This window comes from Panulirus ornatus, chromosome 37, assembly GCF_036320965.1.
Source record: "Panulirus ornatus isolate Po-2019 chromosome 37, ASM3632096v1, whole genome shotgun sequence".
NCBI classification, from domain to species: Eukaryota; Metazoa; Arthropoda; class Malacostraca; order Decapoda; family Palinuridae; genus Panulirus; species Panulirus ornatus.
The window spans coordinates 15,691,377-15,715,755 of NC_092260.1; the positions used below are offsets into that span (position 1 = coordinate 15,691,377).

General features: G+C 43.6%; 1 protein-coding gene across 1 annotated transcript in view; it reads left to right on the top strand.

Moving 5' to 3' along the window:
* The window catches only part of LOC139760526 (uncharacterized), a 58,938-nt gene that overhangs the window by 17,863 nt on the left and 16,696 nt on the right, over nt 1–24,379 (top strand). The window contains exon 2 of the mRNA XM_071683834.1: nt 12,861–13,394. Within this exon, the coding sequence (XP_071539935.1) occupies nt 12,966–13,394 (429 nt within the window). The 5' untranslated portion in view covers nt 12,861–12,965. The remainder of the gene's footprint in view (nt 1–12,860; nt 13,395–24,379) is intronic.

A 24,379-nucleotide genomic window follows, 5' to 3' on the forward strand; every position in this document is an offset into this window, starting at 1 on the left:
TAACTTAGTGCCGAAACAGTTACTACTTTCCGACCGGGAGAGTTGCAAGAACTTCAAGAAAACTTATGACATGGTCTAGCTAAGACTCGTACGGGCTCTGGATCTTGGGCAGCTTTTTGAGACAAAAACTAGAACCCGTACCTAGACCAGCACCTGGAGACTGTAAGGCTGGACAGATTTACGATCCCTGAAAGACACACACTCTAGGACACTCTAGGACTGGCAGAGACACACTCTAGGACCCAGGCAAACGCACAGATGCACCATAGCTTCGTCTAGGACCCACATGGACTCTTTCTTAAATACAAGACGACCTACTCTGTAGCACAGACATACCCTAGGACACTCCAGGACCAGGAAAACACAATAAGAATCGGGAAGACAAGCCCTAGGACCTAGATAGACATATCAAGGGACCTAGAACGACATCCTAAGTACTTCGACAAACTTTTTGTGTGGGAACCCGGGTTAATTATCAGGATATAGACCGACTTGTTTTAGGACCCAGACATACATGCTAAGACTCCGCCAGACAGGCTATAGGACCCAGTTAGACGTAATTCATGACAGACATAATGTTCGACCCAGACTTGCTTTGACACAAACATATACACTGCACTACCCAGAATTACTCTGGCGTATAGACAGATACAAGAAACAGACAGTTTGATCAAAGACCGACATAATGTAAGACTCATTTTACTTTATGATTTAAAAACATATATATATATATATATATATATATATATATATATATATATATATATATATATATATATATATATATATATATGCATATGTGTGTGTGTGTGTGTGTGTGTTGGAAAGGATCACAATTTTGCGCGTGATCAAGACATTCCTATGAGTCCACGAGGAAAATGGGAACTTTTCGTGTTTCATTTTCCTCGTGGACTCAGGAATATATGTGTGTGTGTGTGTGTGTGTGTGTGTGTGTGTGTACTCAAGAATTCAGCCAGCCGTGCCCTAGAACCAAGACCCAGACCAGTCACACTCTACGACCCAGAGGGGTGTACTCGAACAACCAAAACAAGACATATTTTAGGATCCACAGAGACGTACTCCAGGACCCGGGCAGACACACTCGTGAACCCACACAGACGGACCTTAAGACTCGGAGTTACTCTGGGCCTCAAGATAACATATTCTAGGATCTAGGCAGACACATACTTGGCATACGTACTGTAGGGGGTAGTTGGAGACACTTTAAGACTAAGATAATCACTGTAGGACTCCATCAGACGCTCTAGAGCCCATACGAACTAACTCTCGGAGGCAGACGGACACTCTCTAGGATCTAGATCCCCCTCTCCCTACAGGATACACCAGCAGTATAATGATCAGCACAACAAAGGCGGCGTGTAAGGCCACATTACAATGCCACTTAAGAGCGTCAGTTTAGAGTTGCTCCCGGCGCCGCCAAGGTGTTCGTTCGGTCGGCAGGCCACAGGTCTCACCCACCAGGACCCGGGTGGCTGCCTGGTCCTCTTCCACAGGTTATTTATAAGTCTCTAATTGCCGCTGATATTTTGTTATATCCTCAGAAGCCGCTCAAAAGTCGTAGATGGCGGGAGAAGCGGGTGTAGGATGGTGTTAAGCGGAGAAATGGTGGGTTAGTAAGCGGAGTGAGCGGAGAGGATGGTGGACTGTTGTTCTTGAGAAGTGGTTAGCTTGTGGAGGCAATCCAAGTGTAGCGGTTAGGTGGGTGGCTGGTTGGGTGGGTGGGTGAAGGCAAGTGGGTGTAGTGGAAGGGCGGGCGGGCGGATGGAGGGGCTGAGGTGTTGACGTGCGCAGGGCGAGGCTGGCCGCCGGGACAGTGACTCTGGTGTATAACCAACAAAGCCGCCTCTGGCACACAAGGGGTCCTCTCAGTACATGTACTTAGCCACTTGCTGCTCATCTCTTCCTAGTCCATCTTCCCATTCTTTGGATCTGTTACAACACTTATTCTTCTGTACTGATTATGGTAGGACCTTTCGGCTTGTGTTACGAAGCTGTGATGATGCCATGAACTTGTGTGGTTAGGTCCATAGAGTTGCAGAGGCTTTTGCAGCTGAAAGATCAAGTCATAGTCATCTGTTCGATTCGTTTTTGTCGCTGACAGCGGCTGCTTTAATGTGCTGCTCACACCAGTCCTGAGGGAGGTAGCGGTAAATCATTACTGGGACTTAGATTTCCTTCTCTCGGAAGTATATTGTCTGATCAATTTTCGTGTCAAAAATCTCGCACACATCGATATGTTGTTTCATTGTTCTCATTAGGCAGTTTAAAAACTTGCACATATCTCGATATGTTGTTTCATTGTTCTCATTAGGCAGTTTAAAAACTTGCACATATCTATCATATCTATTACATGTAACCAAAACTATCGGTTCCAGGAATTATGAATGTTTGTTGTCATACATATATTCAGTAAGTAAACGAGTTACGAGGGATATTCACTGGTGGCTAAATGTCCGCCGAAATGAGAGGTGGAATCCATGCCTCCGTTAGATACTGTACCAAAATAGGTTTGACATTTCGACTTGTCAGATGGTGCATAGCTGGTTTACCCTTAACGTCGTAGAGCTGATGGTTGAAGGTTCCCGTCCTTGTCAGTTAAACTAGTGGTGGTTGTCAACAGCTGGATTATCGATTAATCTTTCTTTTACGCCCTCATAACTTGCCTATGTGCAATTTCCGCCCTTGTCTTGTGGGAGGTGCATCATATTGCATGCAGCTTACGTACATTGTTGGTGTACTGAAATGATTAACCAATACATTTTCTTTAGCTTTTTTTTTTTCAGACTATTCGCCATTTACCGCGTCAGCGAGGTAGCGCCAAGAACAGGGGACTGAACCTTTGAGGGAATATCCTCACCTGGCCCCCTTCTCTGTTCCATCTTTTGGAAAATTAAAGACGAGAGGGGAGGATTTCCAGCCTCCCCGCTTCCTCCCCTTTTGGTCGCCTTCTATGACACGCAGGGAATACGTGGGATGTATTCTTTCTCCCCTATCCCCAGGGGATAATTTTCTTTAGCTATTATTAGCATAAGCGTTCTAAAATAAATGCTTGAGGTAAACGAATACCTTTACTCCATGTCAGTACGTCGTCTAGTTACATTATCATAATGGCAGTCCGCCCAAATTGTAGTTTATTGAAATATACGTAGCAGTGAGAGCAACCGAATTTAAAAGCATTTGTCATGAATCGTGAATCAACGCCAGAAATTTGTGCAAATAGATTTGAAACAGACCGTGCACCGCCGAAAATTATAGTTGGCTTAGAAACATATTTTTTAACCCTCTCGTTTCATCCTCAAAACATATTAATGGCAAGGCTCTTTCTGTGCGAACGCCCGTGAGTCCTTGGAGTGAGGGGTATTGGAGAGTGAAGACAAGATGTAGCGCGTGCTTCACACAGCCGGATCAAAAAAAGCGTCTTTCGTGTTAACCGCAACATGGTGTTAGGGATGAGGTTACAATTTTAACTGACAGTCGCCACATCTTCAGACATGCAAGGCTTCAAGGTGTGACACTCATTTCACGCTTAGTGCCCTCTCATTATAAGACTTGTGCTTGACAACTCGCATTTCATAAGTCATGTAAAACAAACTCATACGCACACTTAATAGTCATAAGTGTTCATAAAGGAATGATACAGCATCCATGCCAAATAATCTCCAGTGTGATGTACAGGCCAGACTCCGTATCTAAAGCATGGCATGGCTTAGTCTCTCACCAAAACGTTTGGAAAATAATATATCTGTCATACGGCACAGATGTTAGATTTTGCCTGATCGCAGACCATTGGACGGAGAGAGAGATACGTTCCCTTCACACCAGTTTCCAACACAATCCAGGATGATTCAACGTACAGCGACAGTCCTTGCAGTGTATTACCTCATCCACAGGTTTAGCTAACAAACTGACGGGTATCTCATTCAAAGCAGTATTCTCTCTCTCTCTCTCTCTCTCTCTCTCTCTCTCTCTCTCTCTCTCTCTCTCTCTCTGATCGACTGTATAGCACCATCGAAGCTGTTGTAAGAGCGTTGTCATAACAGCCTACCTTGAGCAAGCGATGTCCCGTACGTGCAAAACAGTGACAACAATCTACCAGCTACGTAACTTGACTGATGGCATTATCAATAACCCAACCGAAGCCTAGTCGTTGAGCACTGACTTAACCTGACCTGAATGGTGTACTAATTCACACTGACACAGTCTTGCCATAATTTATTCTTGACGGCTTAGCTGCAACGATATCCTGGGCTCCGCGGCCGCCTAACCCCGGCGGCAGCACCCTATCCTAAAATCCTATTCGAGGAATCCGCGCTGATTCCGCGGCGTGTGCCACATACGGGCGGGGCCTGGTTGGTGTGCTCGTCATAAAGAAGGGCGGAGCACAGGCGGCTGCAGATGGTGTCCAATGTCACCAGCACACCAGCCCACACACACACACACACACACACACACACACACACTAACCTACATAACAGCACCTCTTTGGCACGCTCTATGATTTTATCTCGTGCTTGAAAACAGTAATTATAGCACTCAAAGAACCTACAGATGAATGAAGACGAAAAATTAATTGAAAGATCAGCTCGATGGCCTCCGGTGACCAGTTATTCTCTTTTCTGTTCTTTGGGAAGTGAATGTTTCCCCCTTTACAATGTTTGAGTGTCGCTGATTGGATGAAGTTTATGTAATTGCTATTTGGGACCAATTAAATAGGTAGCATCGGATTGGCGTAATGTAACTTGTTGATATTTGCTATACGTATAAGATTTCCCGTACAGTGTCCATTCCGTCATTCTTGCACCCATACAGGAACGGAAATCTGTGATAGTGATGATAAATGTTACTCGAAAAGACGTTTTACGAATTTGTTCGCCGTTTTCCGTATCATCGAGGTAGCACCACGAACAGATGAATAGACGGTCTTATTCCCTCAGATCCATTCTCTATGTCATGTGAAATGCACCGAAATCACGTAATCCTCTCTACACAACCAGGCCACACAGACCATTCCGTGGTTTCACCTGACCTCTGGAATTTCCTGGTTCAGTCCATTGACAGCATGTCGCCTCCTGTATACTACATATTTCCAATTTTCTCCGTCCCGTGCACTCCTTACACCCTCCTACATATTTAGCCTTGAGCACTCAGAATCTTTTCCACTTCGTCCTTTCATCTCTAATGCATCTCCGCTTCTTTTCCATATATCCTTTTGATATATAATACACACATCGAGAGCCCACGCCTCACATCCATACGGTACCGTTGAGATGACTACCTTCAAACATGCTCTTCTTTGCCCTCCCAGGTAATGAAAATTACCCCTTTTTCAACACATTCCTGAATGAGTCCAGGGCCTTCGCCCCCTCAACCTCCCTCTGACTCGCTTCTGCCGCCATGGTTCCATCAGCTACCATAGTTACTTTCAGGTATCTAAAACACTACACGTCCTCTAGGTTTTCTCCGTTCAGACTCAAACCCCAACTAACCCATTTCTTTGCATTGCTAAACCTAAAAACCTTGTTTTTATTCATATTTTCTCTCAAATTTCTCCATTATCATATTTTACCAAACGCAGAAACCAACTTCTGCAGTTTCTCACTCGAATTTTCCACCAGCGCCGTGTCACAAGCAGTCAGAAACCGACTCAACTCCCAAGTCCCAGGCCCACCCATGACAGACTGCAGACTTACCCCTCTCCCCAAAACCCCCGCATTAATCTCCCTCACCACCCCAGTCATGAACATTAAACAGCCATGATGACATCACAAAACCTTGCCGCAACTCCACCCTCACCTGGAATCACTCACACTCCTCTCTACCTACTCGCACATTCCTCACCGCTTCTGACATCTTTCCTCCCACAGCATATATTCGTAATACTTCCATAATAACATCTCTGTCTTGTTAGATTTTGTATATTGTCCTCGTTTAATTACATGCTTTATCCATTCATATAGATACCACACACAAATTCTTCTGTTTCTCTTAAGTATTTCTCACACAAATTCTTCAAAGCAAACACTTGATCCACACCTCCCCTTCCACTCGTGGTACCACATTGCTCCTCCCCAGTCTGACTCTACGAGCATGCAACCACCACTCTTCCATACAACTCACCATGTACACTGCGCAATAGTATACAGTATGTAATTCGAACCATCACCTTTAGGCACTGATAGTGAAGTCACAAGGGAGTCTACTCTTCGGTAACAAAGCCACAGTGGATCATTTCCCGGATGATGAAGCCACAAGGTAGTCTCTACCAATGGAATGAAGGCACAATGAAGTTTGATTAGCTAATTATACTGAACAGGGAGGAAGTTTTACACGCCCGTGAGGCCCTATCTAACTGTCTCGAGTATCATACAACTTTGTACGCTTTTGTGTGCAGTCCTCGTTTACTGTTTCCTCATTTGGTTTATTCCTCTCGTCCACCACTTTCATAAAAGTGATCATTTACGCCTTTGTTAACACTTTCATGTTATGTCCTCTAGCTGTTCTTTCCTTACGTCTTTTGAAGAACTGGTCATTGTCTACGTCATCAGTCTGACTTATAAACTTAAAGAGGGTTTGCTCAGGTTACCCCTCACTCTTTACCCTTCCAAGTTGGGTAGGTTTAAGGTATCTAGCCTTTCCCCTGTGACTCATCCCTCTTAAATCTGGCACATTTTTGTATTGACTCTCCTCTGGACCATCTCTGTGCTTCTGTAAGTACAGTGACCAAAGTTAAGCATGTTCTAGTTTTAGCCTCATGTTGGATGTGAACACCAGGCTGAATATTTCCTAATCCATGACTCTGTGTGTACTTACGTGAGTAGCGAAACTGCAAGGGTCAGTGTTAGGGGAGGGAAGCCACGATGGTGCCATTGGCTGTATAACGAAGCCACGGGCCACTCCCTCAGTAATGGAACCATAATGGGTCCGTTCCTGAATACTGAAGCCACAGGGGGTCGGTTTTTGAAGAGTGGGTCCTCGGGGAAGGTTATCTATGTCTGTATAGTATAGCCACATGTGGGGAATTTCTTAGGTTTGGAAGCATACGGGATCATTGTCTGACGAGTGAGGCCAACAGGGAGGTCAGTGCCTGGGTAGTGAAGCCACAGGAGAGGCATTGCCTGAGTAGTGAAGCCACAGAAGAGGCAGTCCTGGGTAGTGAAGCTACAGGGAGGTCAGTGCCTGGGTAGTGTCGTCACATGGGGGTCAGTGCCTGGGTAGCAAAGCCACAGAGGTGTCCGTCATTGCTTGGGTTGTGAAACCACGCAGGAGTGAGAGCCGAGAACAAAGAGAATAGATTCAGGATAGGTCAGATGGTGTGGCTGGGGGAGAAGTGCATCAGAGAACTGAACTGATTCGAAAATGAAGTTGGTTTGAATCCACTCGGGGTAAGAAAAAAGAAAAACATCCAAGGAATGCAGTGCAACTTGTTTTGGTGAAAGGATGAAAGTCTGATTATTTATTATTTTAGTACTTAAGAAAACACCCACACACACGCACACACACACACACACACACACACACACACACACACACACACACACACACACACACACACACACACACACACGATTACATCTAGAGCCCACCAGAATCCTCCTGCTTTTTGTAAAGCCGCCATAATGAAGTCGACTTTCCCTCCCGGCGCGTCGGGTACATAAGTTGTGAACACATAGATCTGACCTGATTATTGTTATGAAGTCGTCGTACAATAAACTGACTCCGCTGAAGCACTCTACCAACTGAACATACAAAGCTCCGTAATTATAGGTTGTCTGTCTCTCGCTTAGGAGGTCATGTGAACACCCGCCACTGTGCAAACTCAATGAAAGAAAAACTGAGGATTTTTTCCCCCGTCTTGTGACCGCACAACACAACAGACAGTGTGCCGTGAAGTGAGAGCACGACAGATGAGGAAAGAAAAGGATTTAGTTGTGGTGTAAGTGTCGAGGTCGCGTTGTGTCATTACCTGTTTGTAAGATTGTAAGAGGAGTATATCCTGAAGACCTGGACGTTGTCAGTTGAGTGTGAATGCTTGAGAGTAAAGTTTAGCACAAATGGTAATGGGAAAGCTGTATTAGGGAGTAGAGTCATGCAAGGGAGACGTTTTGGACGTGCACTGAAAGCTCTGGTGAATGGGGGGGAAAAAGACGCAGAGATTGCATGACTCACATCAAGGATTACTTGTCCCAAAGATGATGTATAGCAGTGAGACCCATGTTTATGTTGGTCAGGAGAGGTTGAAAGTAAGAGCAGCAGTGATGGATGATTTATGGTGTTGGAAGAGATGTGAGAAGGCCGTGTAGGGTGCCGTCACAGGAGACGACGGCCGTGGATGAAGGTCGTAGGTGTGGTGTCCTGTAGAACGTATAGCAGATGACAGGTTGCGATCAATTCGCTCCCTATTTTTCTCTCTTCCATGGTGAGTAAATTCTTTAGCTTCGAACCTCTCATTGTAACTCAGCTTTCTTAATTCTGGTGCCATCTTTGTTGCCCACTTCTGGACTTATTCCATTAGTTCATTGTGTTTGAAATGTATATTTCAGTTTTGGTCTGATAACAACTGTGAACAGTTTGCTGAGCATGTACTTAAATGCGATTTTGATATTTTGCTATTCGCCATTTCCCGTGTTAGCGAGGTAGCCTCAAGAAAAGATGATGAGCCTAAGGGGGGAAAATCATGACTTGGCACCCTTCTGTTTTCCTTCCTTTGGAAAGTATAACCGGAGAGGAGGATTTCCAGCCCCCGCTCTCATTCCTTTTAGTCACCTTCTACGACACGCAGGGAATACGTGAAAGTATTCTTTCTCCCCTGTCCCCAAGGATATATATATATATATATATATATATATATATATATATATATATATATATATATATATATATATATATATATATTGGAAAGGATCACAATTTTGCGCGTGATCAAGATATTCCTATGAGTCCACGGGGAAAATGAAACACGAAAAGTTCCCAAGTGCACTTTCGTGTAATAATCACATCATCAGGGGAGACACAAGAGAGAAATATAACAGTCAGTTGATATACATCGAAGAGACGAAGCTAGGACGCCATTTCACATGTTTACCAAATTATTTTGTAGCACAACCTTGAAGCCGGAATAGCACCTGGAGAAGGGGTCCTGGTGTTTTGTGTGTATATATATATATATATATATATATATATATATATATATATATATATATATTTACCGCTTTGCGCCAGGCACTTCATCGACCTACCACAAGTGGGAGGATTAACAGCTGGGATGGCTTAGTCCGTCACCCGGACCCAGGCTCAAACGCAGGTCTGCTAATTATATAACTAGCGACGCCATACGCTCAACATGGAGACACGCTTTTGGCTTGTACAATTTAGTCATTAAATCCTGTGTGGTATAAATCTTTGCTTGGGACACTTTTTTTTGTCATCATGTACATATAGTGTTGTTGATTTTCTGCTGTTGATATAACAGTATCAAGTATTATAATCAATAACATTTTCATTTCTTTCGATACTATTATTATCGTTATTACTGATATTATGATTTAGTCACTGCTGATGTTGCAACCGGAACTACTACTGTTGCTACTTTTGCTATTATTTCTACCGCTACTTGAAGCCGAACTTCCAGAAGTTATATGCTACAATTTTACCTCATCGATTCTCTCCAGCCAACCCCACGGTCACCAGTGCCATCACCGCTTTAATTACCATTCTGTGGACTGCTAATGGCGTTGCTGGTGTTTGTATTGCTGCTGCTGCTGCTACTACTAATGTCACTACGCCTGTTATTTCTACCCTCATAATCCCGTCTCATCCTCTGCCACTGGTGAGCCGGACGCTCTTACATTTGGAGTATGGAAGGCTGGTGCGTCGGTCCAGTTCGTTGTTTATGTTCGGTTTCGTTGTCATTTCCGCATTACGAGGTTCAGAAGTCAGATGTTACCCAAGATCTTTTGTGCCGTTACGTCTCTGCCTATAGTAAAACAAGACAGAAGTTACGCTATAGTAATTCTCCGTACTACAACCCACAGGTTAGGTTGGGAGGGTCACGGTGAATCCTGCCTTCCAACACCCAGTGGGGATGGCCAGAGAAAATAAATATATTGATGTCTTTGGTATCCGCTTACGTATAGTTCAAAGTTCAGATGTATACTGAAGTTTTATAACCCTTCCCCGGCTCCTATTTTTAGCCGTCTAGACATCAACAGAATATATTTTTATATCATTATTAAAAGAATAAGATGAACCATGGGATAACTCTTGCAGTCGCCGTCTTCATCACATGGTTGTGATCCACTGGATTGGAGACAAATTTTCGGAAATAACCTGTCGTCTCTGCTCCATGCACATGGTCATCATCTGTGTGGAAAGAAAAATGAATAACACATGATATGTCCTTCCTGTGAAATATAGATTTAATGATTCACTCGAACCTGCTTATTATCACACAAAATATCACACGAGTGTGTACTAATAGATATATTAGAATGTGGCTAGGCCTTATATTTAAAGTTGTCAGTGTTTGCCCTCGTTAGATTCGTATATTGCAGGTCAGTCTGAACTGAACATACACACGGTAACACTTATTACTGACTGACAATACTGAGGAAAGCCAAAAGAAAAATAACAATCGAAACGAGGCATTGAATCAGATACATATGTTTATTATCAGCTGACCGCATATCTGACTGAGCTCTGTTCTTCCGTACTCAGGCGTAGAGATGACCCAGTGGTTTCATTAGGACGATAGCTTGAGCCCGTGTCAATGAGCAGTGAACACCCGGGGCCGCCAGAAGGTGATCAAAATGGCATTAGAAGGACGCTAAGACCTTCGTGCTTTCCTCGTAAACAACCGCAGCTGCATCCGCTTTTGAATAGATATCATCTGACGCTTTAACCTCATCATAAACAGTAAGTGAACTTGTGAAAACAGGCTGTAAACCTAAATACCAGCCGCGCCCCTTCACACACGGTGACTAAGGCAACAAGAACGGACTGGAGAGCCGCTAGTCAAGAGGCGACGCGCCCCCCACTTGTGTCCTCCCCTCCATGTATCGAGCTTCGCGATCTGAAAACCTCCTATCACCAAGAGACGCGTCTCCCAAACCTGCAGTTGTCGAAGGTCGAGGGAGTCGCACTACAGGCGAAATCTGAATATACGTGACTGGAATTGTAAAGACTAAGTCGTCTATCAACAGGTTGGAGATTAATTTAACGGCGATATACGAGTAGTCCGTAAACAGCAGTTACCACTGGGTAAACTACCGTCCTGACCTACAACTGTCTAGGTGGTGGCTGGACACTCCTCGTATCCTTCGTGTAGTTATACCTTCATGTATACTACACTAGGCTACAGGGCTACACTTAATATCCTTTCGTTACAACATGCACCGAGCTTTTTTTTTTCATTGTTCATCCCCATATTCTCACCATCTTTCTTTTTTTTTCATTCATTCAAGACTTCCCTTCGATAAGAACTTTGGCTGGAGAATGGCATCAGGTCCCTATTTATTTATCAAACTTTATGAATAGCCTCTACCCTTCCTCACGCAAGCTGGGCCTGTCATTGGCGAATACCCGGTGAAATCTTTTGCAGCATCACACGATTATTATGTGGCCATCAGCAACTCAAGGGTGGGCCGTTTTGATACCTACTTCTTTTCCTACACATCGAAGCTTTGGGACTCTACCATCTCATGTCTTTCCCAATCACTATGAGTTGGCTCATTTCAAAAGACGGGTTTTTCACCTCCTCCAAAATTCATAAATACTTTCCTATGTCTTCTTTTTCAGTTTCATAATTCTCTATATTTCAACTAAGGCTCTGCCTTAATGTGACCTTTTGTTCGTGACTGAGGCTTTCAACATGAAAAAAAAATTATCAAAAAAAAATTATCAAGGGAGTTTGGTTTAAGAAAGAAATTAACATGATTTGCAGATATAGAGAATTTCGTTTATATAAACTGGCTGTTTTGGGAAGGTGTTGAAACTAACAGTGTGTTTCATTGGGCACCTATATAAATCACTCAGACAATTTGATTTACATACATTTGCATTTATTTTTCCTTTCAAGGGTGGTTGTAGCGCAGCTTTGAAGCTACAGAAACCCCTGAAGAAGGTATCCTGGTATATAGCGGTATGCATATTCGCCATTTTCCGCGTTAGTGAGGTAGGGTCAAGAATAGATGACTGAGCCTTTGAAGGGAAAATCCTCACTTTGGCCCCCTTCTCTGGTCTCTCTTTTGGAAAAGTAACAGGAGGGAAGGATTTCTAGCCCCACTCACCTTTCAACCCTTTTAGTCGCCTTCGACGACACGCAGGGAATACGAGGGAAGTATTACTTTTCCCCTATCCCCTGGGATATACTATATATCTATATATGTATGGGGAAATGATATGACTCATGTGGACTTCTAATCCTGTGTTACTGGACTAGTGCTCTTCAGAGCTATCATGTCAGCTGAACGTCCTTTTCTTCACCAAGATGCAAAATTCTGTACTGATGTAAATTGTACTTGACTGGTCGAATGGGCTGAGAGTCGATGGCCACTTCGGTACACATTATCCACTACCTAATAGAATTAGCAAGTGGTAACCTGCGGTTTAGAGCTTTCTCATCATGAAGATATACAGAGCATCACTGCATACAGAGCAACACTGTATACAGAGCAACACTGTATACAGAGCAACACTGTAGTTTGAGATATGTTGCAAGGATTCGGTTTCACATTTACATTACTTGTCTGACTATGTCTGATCTGCCTCACATGTATTTCAACCTAAATGAAATGAGTGAGAAACAGACGTGCACCTAATAGAAGTATTTTATCTTCTTTCAGATCCCCAATACACCAAGGCCAACGATAACAGTTCAATCATTTGCCGGAGACGTAAAGACAAGCAGAGCAGCATAGCGATCCCACCAACAACACAGTATAAGAAAAATGCGCATCAACAGCACTAACATCTGCGCCTGCGCAGTGACCCTGGTCGTCGTTTTAGCCTTGGCTTTAGGGGAAAAGAACCTGGCGAGGCCAGTGGACTCCCAGCATGATATTGTGAGGGAGCGGATGCCCAACGGCGGAAGCAAGAGGTACGGCAGCTCGCCCAGAAACGACGTGCGGAGGTATGGCGTGGCGTCCATCGACACCCAGAATGGAGTGCATAATGGAGTGCATAATGGGGTGACTAATGGTGCTGCCGTGCATGACGGTCACCGCATGATCACCCGCGCCCTCTGGAGGATATTCGACGCCCTCATGCAGAAGAAGGACCACTCGCAGCTGTACGGCCGCATGGGCTTCGTCGAGGAGGCCCTGAAAAAGATGATCTCTGTCGACTCGCAGCTTGAAGATGAAATCGATAAACTGAAGGTAAGTCTTCCCTGAATCATCCGGTCCTTATGGTTTATCTCCGGCAGAGAATTAATCGAGAAATTATAAGATAATTCGAATAACTTTGGCAGATAGTCTGTTTGACCTTTTTTCTTCATGAGCTGAAACGGCACGGGCAACTAAGGCCATAGTCAGGGTCATCATTATAATGATGGTATATGTTTATATACCCTATCCTGAGCCAGTTACCCAGTCTATCGACCAACCCCGAGGGGTGGATGAACAACTGGGTTGACTTTGGGCCGACTGCCGCAACCAGGATTGGAACCAATGCGCTCGACTCGGGCGGCCTGTGAATGCGTCACATCAGGAACGCTAACCGCTACACCACGGGAATCCAGATCCTTTTTATGTTCTGCTCACTGTTTTATTCACAGAAGTTATTCAAAGACCCGATGTTTAGCTGATGTTTAGTCATCATAGAGCATCTTGATTCACTGGGCGTTTAATAGTTCTATAAGAATTACTTTGATATCAAGGAGCATTTTATTCTGGTCTTGGAATGATACTTTTTTTTTTTTTCTAATCCAGTCACGGACAGAAGTCCTCAGATTGAGGCCACGCTTTGAGAGAAAATTAAGGTTCGCGAAAGAAATAGAAAAAGGTTTGAATGTAAACGTTTTAAGAGTTTTTAAGGGGATGAAAATCCTGCACATTTAAAGGGTGTGTAGTAATTGTAAAGAATGACATGAGTATGTAAAGAGTTCCAAAGTTTGGCAATAGTATGAAAGAAATAGACACACCATAACGACCCACCTTCGAGTTCCCAAAGACGACTACATGATTGTGCGACACGGTGGCTTACAGATTATTGTGTGGCTTAACTGATGGTGGAGACACAGAAGGAGCCAGCACTCGGGAGCAAAAATCAAAGTGATATCAGTGAAAGAGAGAAGGAGAGCCAACTGCACGTCTTAGGTTAAGTGGATCTAGCGTTGAGATCAGGTTGGGAAAGTGTCTGATTTCTTTAGACCGGTGTTGTCTTTTTCTTTTTTTTCTTTTTTTTTTTTTTGACATGTGCCCCATGACCAGATTCATCTCTCTCCGTGCACTGCCACCCTAAGAATGTACAGTAATTAAAAGCGAAAAAGATGAATGAATAAACGTCCAAAATATTTTAATGAATTCACAGTTTATTGCTGAAGCAAAATATATATTTCTAGTTTGAACGTAACTAACAGAAAAACAATCAAGAAGACGTGTGCATACCCAGGGGATGTATGAACTGGTTGGATAACCATGCTTTACACAGTTGTCGAGTAGGTACGTCATGACCCAGATACGAGAGCAGAGCAGTACTCCTTACAAGGGCGAATCATACTTCATAATTATGGCATCTACCCTGAAAAGCATTATCTTCGGCATATAAACCAGACATATATATATATATATATATATATATATATATATGTAGTGAAACCCACAGAACCATTAGCGGGACAAGGATAGTGATGAGTTTTATACTGAAATTTGAAAGAGATTGGCTTTACAAGTGTTTAACTTGGTCACGTACGCCACGCTGAGGAATCTTATTCAAATCTGAATTTGTTCTCGAGTATTTGAGGCGAGACAAGGAGAGAAGCTCGAGCAGATCTGAAAGAGGAGGAATGTTGAGTTGAGTCATCTCCAGCGCGAGTGAATTGGCTTTGTTGACGAAGGAAGGTCGCTCATGGATATGCGGTCGATGGGAGGAGGTAAATCAGAACCATCAGGAACTTTATATGTTGATCAGGAACGGAGTTGATCCTTGGTCATTTACAGAGACAGGTTAGCCCAAATAGAAACCAAGAATAGAACTAAATCAGGAAGGAGAGAGAAAAGTTGGGAGATTGAATATGACCTAAACGTTGGGAATATCAGGGGCTACGACTTAGGATTCACCCATTCCCTGGATAGGGTGACCAGATTATTAGTATATAGGAAAGAATATCACCTTTGGATATGATCTTTGGAAAACAGCGCTAGTGATCAGAGGGAAAATTGTGAGATTTGAGATGTTTCATACTAAAACTGAAGTTGTTTATCAGGGTGCGACAGCCCCCATAAAACAGAATAACGTAAGCTTTGTGCGAGAGGCATAAGTTAATACAGAGTAGAGAGAGGGTAAGTGTATGGTTGGTCTCTGTAACCAGCAAACAAGCGAAGAATTGAAAGTAGCAAGTAGTGAGGAGCGAGGCTGGTGCAGCTGCTCTGGTGACAAACATTGTGACTAATGTCCTCTGTTTTTCCCAAGACTCTAGACGACAGTTATGGTACAGTTTAGTATGTACGTTCTTTTCAGGTTTGTGTATGTTCGCATCAAAGAAGGATAAAGATAATGTGTAGAGACTAGGATACATTTCGTATATAACATTCATTTCGCTGTGTATATATATATATATATATATATATATATATATATATATATATATATATATATATATATATATATGTTTTGCGTAAATATCCTTTTCATTGTTGCTACTTCGTGTGGTATGAGGGACGAGACAGTGGGGCATCTAGCCCTCAGCTTGCCCAGTATCCCTTACATAACCACTTAGACCAGCCGTCCCAAATGTAAACAAACGTGACGTCACCAGCCCTTTCTTCCGCATGAATGGTTAATGTTTATATGAGAGTCATCAGTAGTCAATGATAATCCAGGTGTCATCATGTATATTTGGCCAGGATGAAGCACAAACGAGGTTAAAGGCTCACCAGTTAGTACTTTACTTGTAGAATACGGGAAGTTAATGGATAGAGAGCCTTCTACTATCCGTCTTCACTCGCCTCACACCAGACCCATGCAGTGCCACACCCACACCGCTAACGCCACACTTTTACTGCCAACGCCGCCACACCCACTCCCCCTAAAGCGACTTTCTCATCGTTCTGCCCATTCCTTTAACGTCCGTGAAATCATACCCTCTCTTATGTAATTTTCAACGCCACTTATTGTCTAAATGTCGCATTCCTACCTCATCGCCAAAGTCATTTTTTTTTTTCATCACAGTGATCTCCAGTGCCACACTCAACCTCAGAAGTACGCCCTTAGCATAACGCCTACCCCGTCACATCACACCTGTTCCCCAAACTTTCTCAAAAGTGTTCATTCCCTCAGTACAACACTCCTTTCAAAGCAACACCCATTCCTTCAACGCAACACTGCTCTCAAAGGCACACATATTTCCTAAACGTCAATATATCAAGCCAGAAATCTCCACGTGCCTGACTTAATGAGATACGTGTCATAAGAGTCCAACAAAATAACCAGTGTTCAGAGGAATCCATTCGCGTTTTATCCATCTGATATTGTTCAGTATCATAATTTTATTAGCGTGGCTTTTACAAAGCTCCAAAGACATTTAGGATGATTTATCATTCAAATGTTCAACCTCATGAACACGACGGTGAAAACGATTTGATATGATGGCCTGGCCTTTGACCTCTTCTTTAAGGGTCAGAGCAGAGTACAGGCAATCATATCCATGGGCCCGTACAGATGTCCTCAAGAATCATAACATCATACTCCAGAGATTTATGGTCTCTGCAGCATCACCTTCCCGTAGTGGGTCTTGAACTTCCTGCTGTAAATCTCCAGTCCGTGGCAGAAGCTAAACACATCTGGCAATTCGTCTCCATGTAAGTAACAAATGTTTATCGTCGCGCCGATACGACTGAACTTGACCCGTCAATAACGGTAACCAATCCGGCTATAAATAACCTGAAATCTACCGTTTGAGCCTCAATCCCATATTTCGAGGCTCTTGAGTGGCTGGCGCAGCCGACTTAAAGGGTCGGATTTATGCTCTGACGTCACTTCTCGGTCTGCAAGAATAAACAGAAGTCGCTCGTGCCAAAAGCTGTTGAATTCTGCCGCGCTCTTCTAATCACTTGTCAAAATTATTCCTAGTGCTGCGGTGTTTGAGAAGACAACTGGGGCTTGTTTCTTTTATTCCTTGATTCCGAGGAATATAGAATACCCTGAGCCAAGTACTACTTCACTGCCAAGTGGCAGGTATATGACTGGGGAGAGCGAGGTTCCGCGTTACTCAAGATGGCCCCGATACCGCCGTAAACACTTCCGCGACGCCATCTACGCTCGTACTCCAGCCCTACTTTAAATATTTTGTACGCAACTGTGCGTAGTCACGGTGCCTTTAGCCCGTTATATGAAAATGATGCGAATTGTACAAATAACATCTAGCTGTTTTAAAAGTATCTTGCTTCTTATTTAGGAATATGATAACCGAGAAGCAATATAAACGTTATATGTATATTTTTATCATACTATAGTACTAAACCTGATTATATCAGCTGATCGATTTACATGAAGTCCAATACAAGTTTATCAGCCTATGAAACCCTAGGTTTGATAGACGGGGCCGCAGAGAACCCGTCCTCCTCACACTCGCCGGTCGCTTGAAGGCAACTACTTCGATTGGATTTCGGAGCAGGGATCTTGTACTGTAGACCCGGGCTTGGACGCCGTGCCTTGACCGACCTCTGACAATGTATTTTTAGTTTATTCAGACCCTGGCGATGGGGAAGATGTCGTATAGACAGGTAGAGATCTAGAAATAAACAGATCAACTTAAGTACAATTCTCTTGCCCCTCTAACCTGTCAGTCATGTTTCAACATTTTCTACGAAACAGTCACTTCTCTAGAGATGATTAACACTGCTTTAGGTATTTTTTTCTTTATCTTCAGCTTCCCTCATATAGATATTTAGATCGAAGGTTCTGGAAACCCATGTTTTGTAACGATGGCAATAGGTTGCAACAGACATGATATACGTTCAACAGATAGGCTTGTATTGTTCTTGGATCTAGTGGTAGTTGCGGATTGGGAGGTGGGTGTACCTGGGTCGTACGGCCAGCGCCCGTGCCAAACATGCAGCTGGAGTCCTAGCCATCATGTAGCCAGGGGTCCAGTTGCTGTCATGCAGCAGGGACTCATGCTGTCTTGCACCCCCGACCCGTGCCAGCAATTTTGACATCATGCACAAGGGTTGGATCGTCGTGCTCAAGAGGTTAACGACGATTCTCCTGCCGTTAGACATGCATGATACGGGCTCTGTTTTGATGACCATTACACCCAGTGATGTACGCTTCCTACCATGTACATAGCAGGTGCGTTCATTAAATCAACCAATAGTGTGTGAACAACCAGAGGGGAATACTTCACTAAAAAGACACATACTGATAGTCGTTAACCGAGAGCGTAGGTTTTTACATATTTTTTTGGCGCGAATAATGGTTGCGGTTTCTTGGCCTGGCCATCATTATCACCCATTATCGTGCGGATGATAATGGGTGCTGCTGCATGAGGATCTGGCGCGACAAGGATGATAATGGATGCAGATACATTAATCCTCGGGCCGGATGCGTTTGCTAGTGGGCGCGGTTTCATGAATATTTGCCCTGGCGCGGATGATAAAGGTTGCGGGTTCATGACCAACTGGTGCAATGCGGATGCTGATGGATGCAACTGCATGAAGACAGACGATGGTTAGGTTGGTGAATGTGGCGGACGGACGATGGCGAAGCTCATAACTGAGACTCACCCTGAAGTGAGGTTGTGAGCAAGGAGGGCTAGAGAGCAAGCCTGCGTGGGCTGGGGATGCGGGCTGAAGCATCACGGTAAACTGGGTAATGGTGACAGTAATGGTGTAAGTGCTGGACAGGAAGCACTACCAACTGGCACAACGCTTCAGCTGTCTCCTCACTCAAGCGTTCCCCCCCTCTCCCCCTAAACCCCCCCCCCCCCACTGTACATGACTAGCATCACGTAATCGTCGTTGGCCGACGCTTCTCAATTGGCACAAATACACACACACACACACACATACATACAGGTTTTCTGTAATACGCCTGTTTTCTTCATGGGTTCGTGAAATTCAAGCAAAATCTATGTAAATCCTGGAAAAAAAATGACATACGGATCAAACTTTCAAAAATGACATACGGATCAAACTTTCCTTTGTTTAGAATGGCGTTCAGTGATCGTGATGTCTTTTCCGATCGCAGTAACTTTGAAGTAGTTATCTTGTTACTACTTATGTGTTACTGGGAGAGAAGTTTGCATTCCCTTGCCGTCTCTGAACTTATACAGCCTTTTTTTTTTTTTTTACCCTTATTTGTATACACATATATACACCTCAGCTTAAGCCAGGTAACCACTTATCGTCCAGCCCAAGTGAGAAGAGGATGAACTGCTGGGTTGGTTGTGGGGCGACTGACGCGCCAAGAACTCGAACCCGGGAGAGCCCGTGCGTGAATCATGGTCACCGACGCTGATCACCTAAGCCCGTTTGTGTGTGTGTGTGTGTGTGTGTGTGTGTCCTTAGAGGTTAACCTCAGAATTAAAGTTTTCTTATATGGTCGCCTCAAGAGAGATCAGTATCCAGGCCGTGGCCAGATCTGGAAATGTAATCATTATGTCGTCCACCAAATAAATGATTTTGCTTGTTAGATTCGTATCGTGTTTTAGGCATGAAATTGGAAGAGCATAGACGTCGTGACACAAACTTACATCAGTAGCGTTGTAAAGACTGCCGTTTGTGGCAGGAAGAGGAGAGAATAACAGTTTACCGTGATGCTTCAGCCGGTCGTACTGGTACGACCGGCGTTAGGGCGCAGCGCGGAGATTACTACGCACGACAGTATAACCCTTGGTCTGGCGCCTGACCCAGCCCCTTAAAGGTCAGGTGAAAGGCCAGGCCATCATACTCAAGGGCCGTACCGTCTAGCTCTGTGCGTTAGGGTATATTCAGTTAATGTACCTTGAACTCAGCGTTCGTATATATCTTAATCTTTGATACGATGAATTTCATCTTGTTATAAGAACTGTGTTGCCTGTAGATGAACAGCGTTGTTTACCTCACTGGTCTCATTGCCATGACCATTTGGCAGTGAGGTCAGTATATCGCCACAATATTTACAGCGCAGTGAGGATTATTTCCATGGGTTACACGAGCATGAAACATAAGATAACTCTGATCGAGAGAGAAGTACACGTGTGTCAGGGGTGAATGCAGGTTGGGCACCGTTGGAACGTCAAGGTTAAGGAGGTACATACAGGCTGGAGGTGGTGGTGGTGCTGCCGTGCCCAGCGTCATGCCTGCCACTCCAATAGACGCGCTCTTTGTATATTGCTGTTGCATTGCCATATGGCATTTTTCTGCATTGGCAGTAATTTGCTCTTGAAAATTACATGCATATCGTATAGTGAACTTGAATGCTTTCAGTGAGCTAATGATTAGGTTAGATTTTTCTCAGTGTAGGAGATTATATCCTAGACTATCAGTTAACCGTGATACAGGATATTGTCTCCAGCACCACCACGACTATCAGCAACAGAATTGCACCAAGGATGATTGCCCCACGAAACAGTATCACACGTGAAATGCAGAGGACCTACGTACAGCTACGTACTTTAAGTATGTTAGTTTATATAGAATGCGTTGTTATGAAAATTATAGGCCCTTCAGGTTTTATGACGCTACCTGTTCTGGTGAAACTACCTACGTTACGTTCATTAATGTAATATTAGCACGATAGAATTAATAGTTTCTTTTTAGATATGGAATCATATTCGGTTACCTTTATAGATTAGAATATTCTATCCCAGTAAAGCAGCATCTAGCACCAGACACGTAGCGGCACCACACGAACGTTCACTGATCCTCGCACAACTTCTTTTTCTTTAAAGCGCTCCGGTCACGAACAGCGTACCCATCAAGTCCAGGCCTTGAATGAACAAAAATAGAAAGGATCAAAAAGAGGAAAATTAAAAAGACGTGTAGAGACAGTGTGAAAAGAACAGGTTCGAGGTAGAAATAAAAAGGAAAGATGAAAGGAAAGAATATTGACTTACGAGCGTGTTAGTGATCGGCCAGAATGTACGGTCAGCAATCTCGAATCGGATGGCATCAAGTACTAGCACGAGTGTGTTGATCCAGGAACACACGAAGAAAACGCCTCATTCGCTTGCATCAATTTTCTGTTGCTGTCATCTGTAATGCACCGAAACCACAACCCGCTGTCCACAACCAGTCCCCACAGCCCTTTCCCTGGTTTCCCCCGGCTCCTTCATATACCCTGGTTCTGTCCATTGACTACTCGTTGCATCCTGATACCACATCGCTCCATCTAATTTTGTCCAGTGCACGCCTTTCACCCTTTCCGCAGACATACTACGTATATCTCCCTCCCTCTAATCCTGAGCCATCGATGAGAATAGGCCCTTCTACGACGCGCAGGGAATAACCCCAGCAGTATTATTATTATTATTTTCAGTATTATTATTATTATTATTATTATTATTATTATTATTATTATTACGTCATGAATAGATTAGTATTACTACTGGGACAATAGATAGAAGTAAAGAATGTTCTCTACATCTCGCAAAGATATGGTATAGTGTCTGGCATGCTTACCTTGGTTTGAGATGAAATATCTTGACAAAATAGTAACATAAGGCAGCAGTCAGACTTTTTGAGTTTTTATTATCCCTATCCGTAGGTAGGTACATGGAGGCGAGCCTGTGGATTCTTTGGTTGGTTGTTTGTGTTTTAGGTCCATTAAGACCCTTGTCCTACGTCATGCTAGATCCACCAACCGAAAAATATTTACCTTCTGGTATTAAGGATAATTCGTAGACCACATACACTCTCGCTGAGTATGTGTTCTACATGTGTTATTTCTTTCTTTGGTGCGTTCACTACTGCGTAGAAGACAGAAGCAAGAGTATTTTCAGTTGTATGCATTCCTTAACCAGCTTAAGGTCTGATGCTTTTTTTTTTTAGTGCAGTTTCCCTTCTTTCATAGCAAATGCAGTTTACGGTCACTCAGTAGAATATACTGTCTGCCAGTAAAACAAATAATGAGCTCAGTCATATGAGAGTATAGTCAGATGACTAAACTAATTACTAACGGTCTCAGAATATTTGGCGCATCATTCTGTAACAAACTCGCTTCAGAAAATCTTCGTCATGTTTCATGTTTGAGGGAGCCAAGATGATTGGTTAATAGCCACTAACGGATCTGAGTATAGGTCACACACCGCCTCCGTTGACGAGTAATCACGGGCTTCTTTCACAGTGTCCGGGCGCGGCCTGGCGCAGAACGCAACCCTTCCTATTTCCAATGGGGATATTACTAGCTAGGCTATCTGAGCACGTCAACGATTGCAAAGCTAAACGTAATCAAAGATATCCAGCATACAGTATCAGCATTAAGATTTTTTTTTTTCCTTTTTTAGGTGAGATTGCATCATCGACGAGCTTAGTTCAGTAATATGGCTTGCGGGGTAACTCTAGCCCGCCTGAGCCCAGGAGCCATACCAACTACACATTCTGGTCATAATTGGCGCCACTGTGTTGGCTTAACCAGAACATCAGTTACTGATTTCTTTTTTTTTTTTTTAATTTTCGTGTTCTTCATTTTGAAACTTTTCTTTCATGACAAGTGAAAGACTTGAAATCATTACTTGATGTCTATTTTGTTCGACATTTATAGATTAACGTTTAGTGGTGGTGAGTCGAAATAGCGTTAGTTGTACAGGAAGACGTATGATCGTCCCTCACTAGAAGCTTGGGTTTCATGTGAGGAGAGGTGTCCCTCCAATTAGTATGCTTCTCCCTTCTAGGAACTGAGATGCCAACCCAAACGTCTCAGGCGCCTCACCCGTCTAGCGAGGTTTGTGCTCGAGGAAAGAGATGACATGGAAATTATACTGTATTATGAGAGGGGTAAACTTCGTGTTAATCATAAAACGCAGCCACAGTGATTCTATGAATTCGTCAGGCTTTGCTGTGGCGGTGACGAGCAAAGACGCTGTGATCCTAACAACAGTAACGTCATATGTTTTCCTTTCCCCATAAATGCGCAGTAAATATTTTCGATCTTAATTTTTGCCAAAACCTTCCTGGGACCTACACTTATAGTTAACAAACTTTATATCCTTTACTTTTATCTTTTTCAACTGATATTATGTCCTTTTATTCCATTGCCCTCGTTCTCAAATGTGCTTGCTTTAGAATAGCTAACTTTCCTTCCCTTCCCAAACCAAAAAGAAAGAACGTCCCATACACACCAGGAGACCTACATCAAACACTTCAGAAGTTATTCATCCCCTGCTTTCTCTCGCTAGAGGTAACCCACCTCAACCTCCTCGCTCTTCGACCTTACCTGTCGCTCGTACCATGATAAACGCTTTTCATTTTCCACTGATTAGTATTACGAGATTGGATAACACAGAGTAACTACTTCCAATACGAATACCATAGACTCTGTACAGTAGAGTACTTTTACGAAGACCTCGTTGCTAATTCGGTCACGTAGGCAATGAAGGCACATGTGTAACGGTCATATTGTCCCCACGATGATTCTAGCCTTTAGTTTTCTAGTTATCAAGGACACTAGGTCACGGCCGCCATAGCTACAGGCGTGACATGAGCACCTGTAGATGTGTTTCCCAGTACCTCTTTATTCACCGCTGGACACAGACGATTTTGATGGCCTTATGGATGTGAGACTTGCAAGGCCACGGACTTTACTCCATGCCCCTGGTGAGTCACCCACCTGCCAGTCACAGCGAGTCTACAACACTAGGACACGACCGTCACTGTATAAAATTAAGATGAGTTGTTTTGTTGTCTTGCTGTCCACTGATGTGAGACGTAAAGTTGTAAAGTACAGTGCCAGGACAAGCGCTCGTTGCCTCATTACCATCACTTGAAAGTAGACCACTACGAAATGGAGAGAATGGATGACGTCTAGCAATGGGAACGAGTCCATTTTATTCTTCAGTACAGGAAGCCGTATCGCAGGACGAACAAGATGTTAGACATTAAGGCTAGGATATACGATTGGTGGGTGGTGATTCCAGTCTTGATTGGTGTTCTGCCTGAAGTGGGATTGAAAAAGAATGGCTGTCCAGAGTAATGTGTTGATAAATTGTGTTCAGACAGTAATG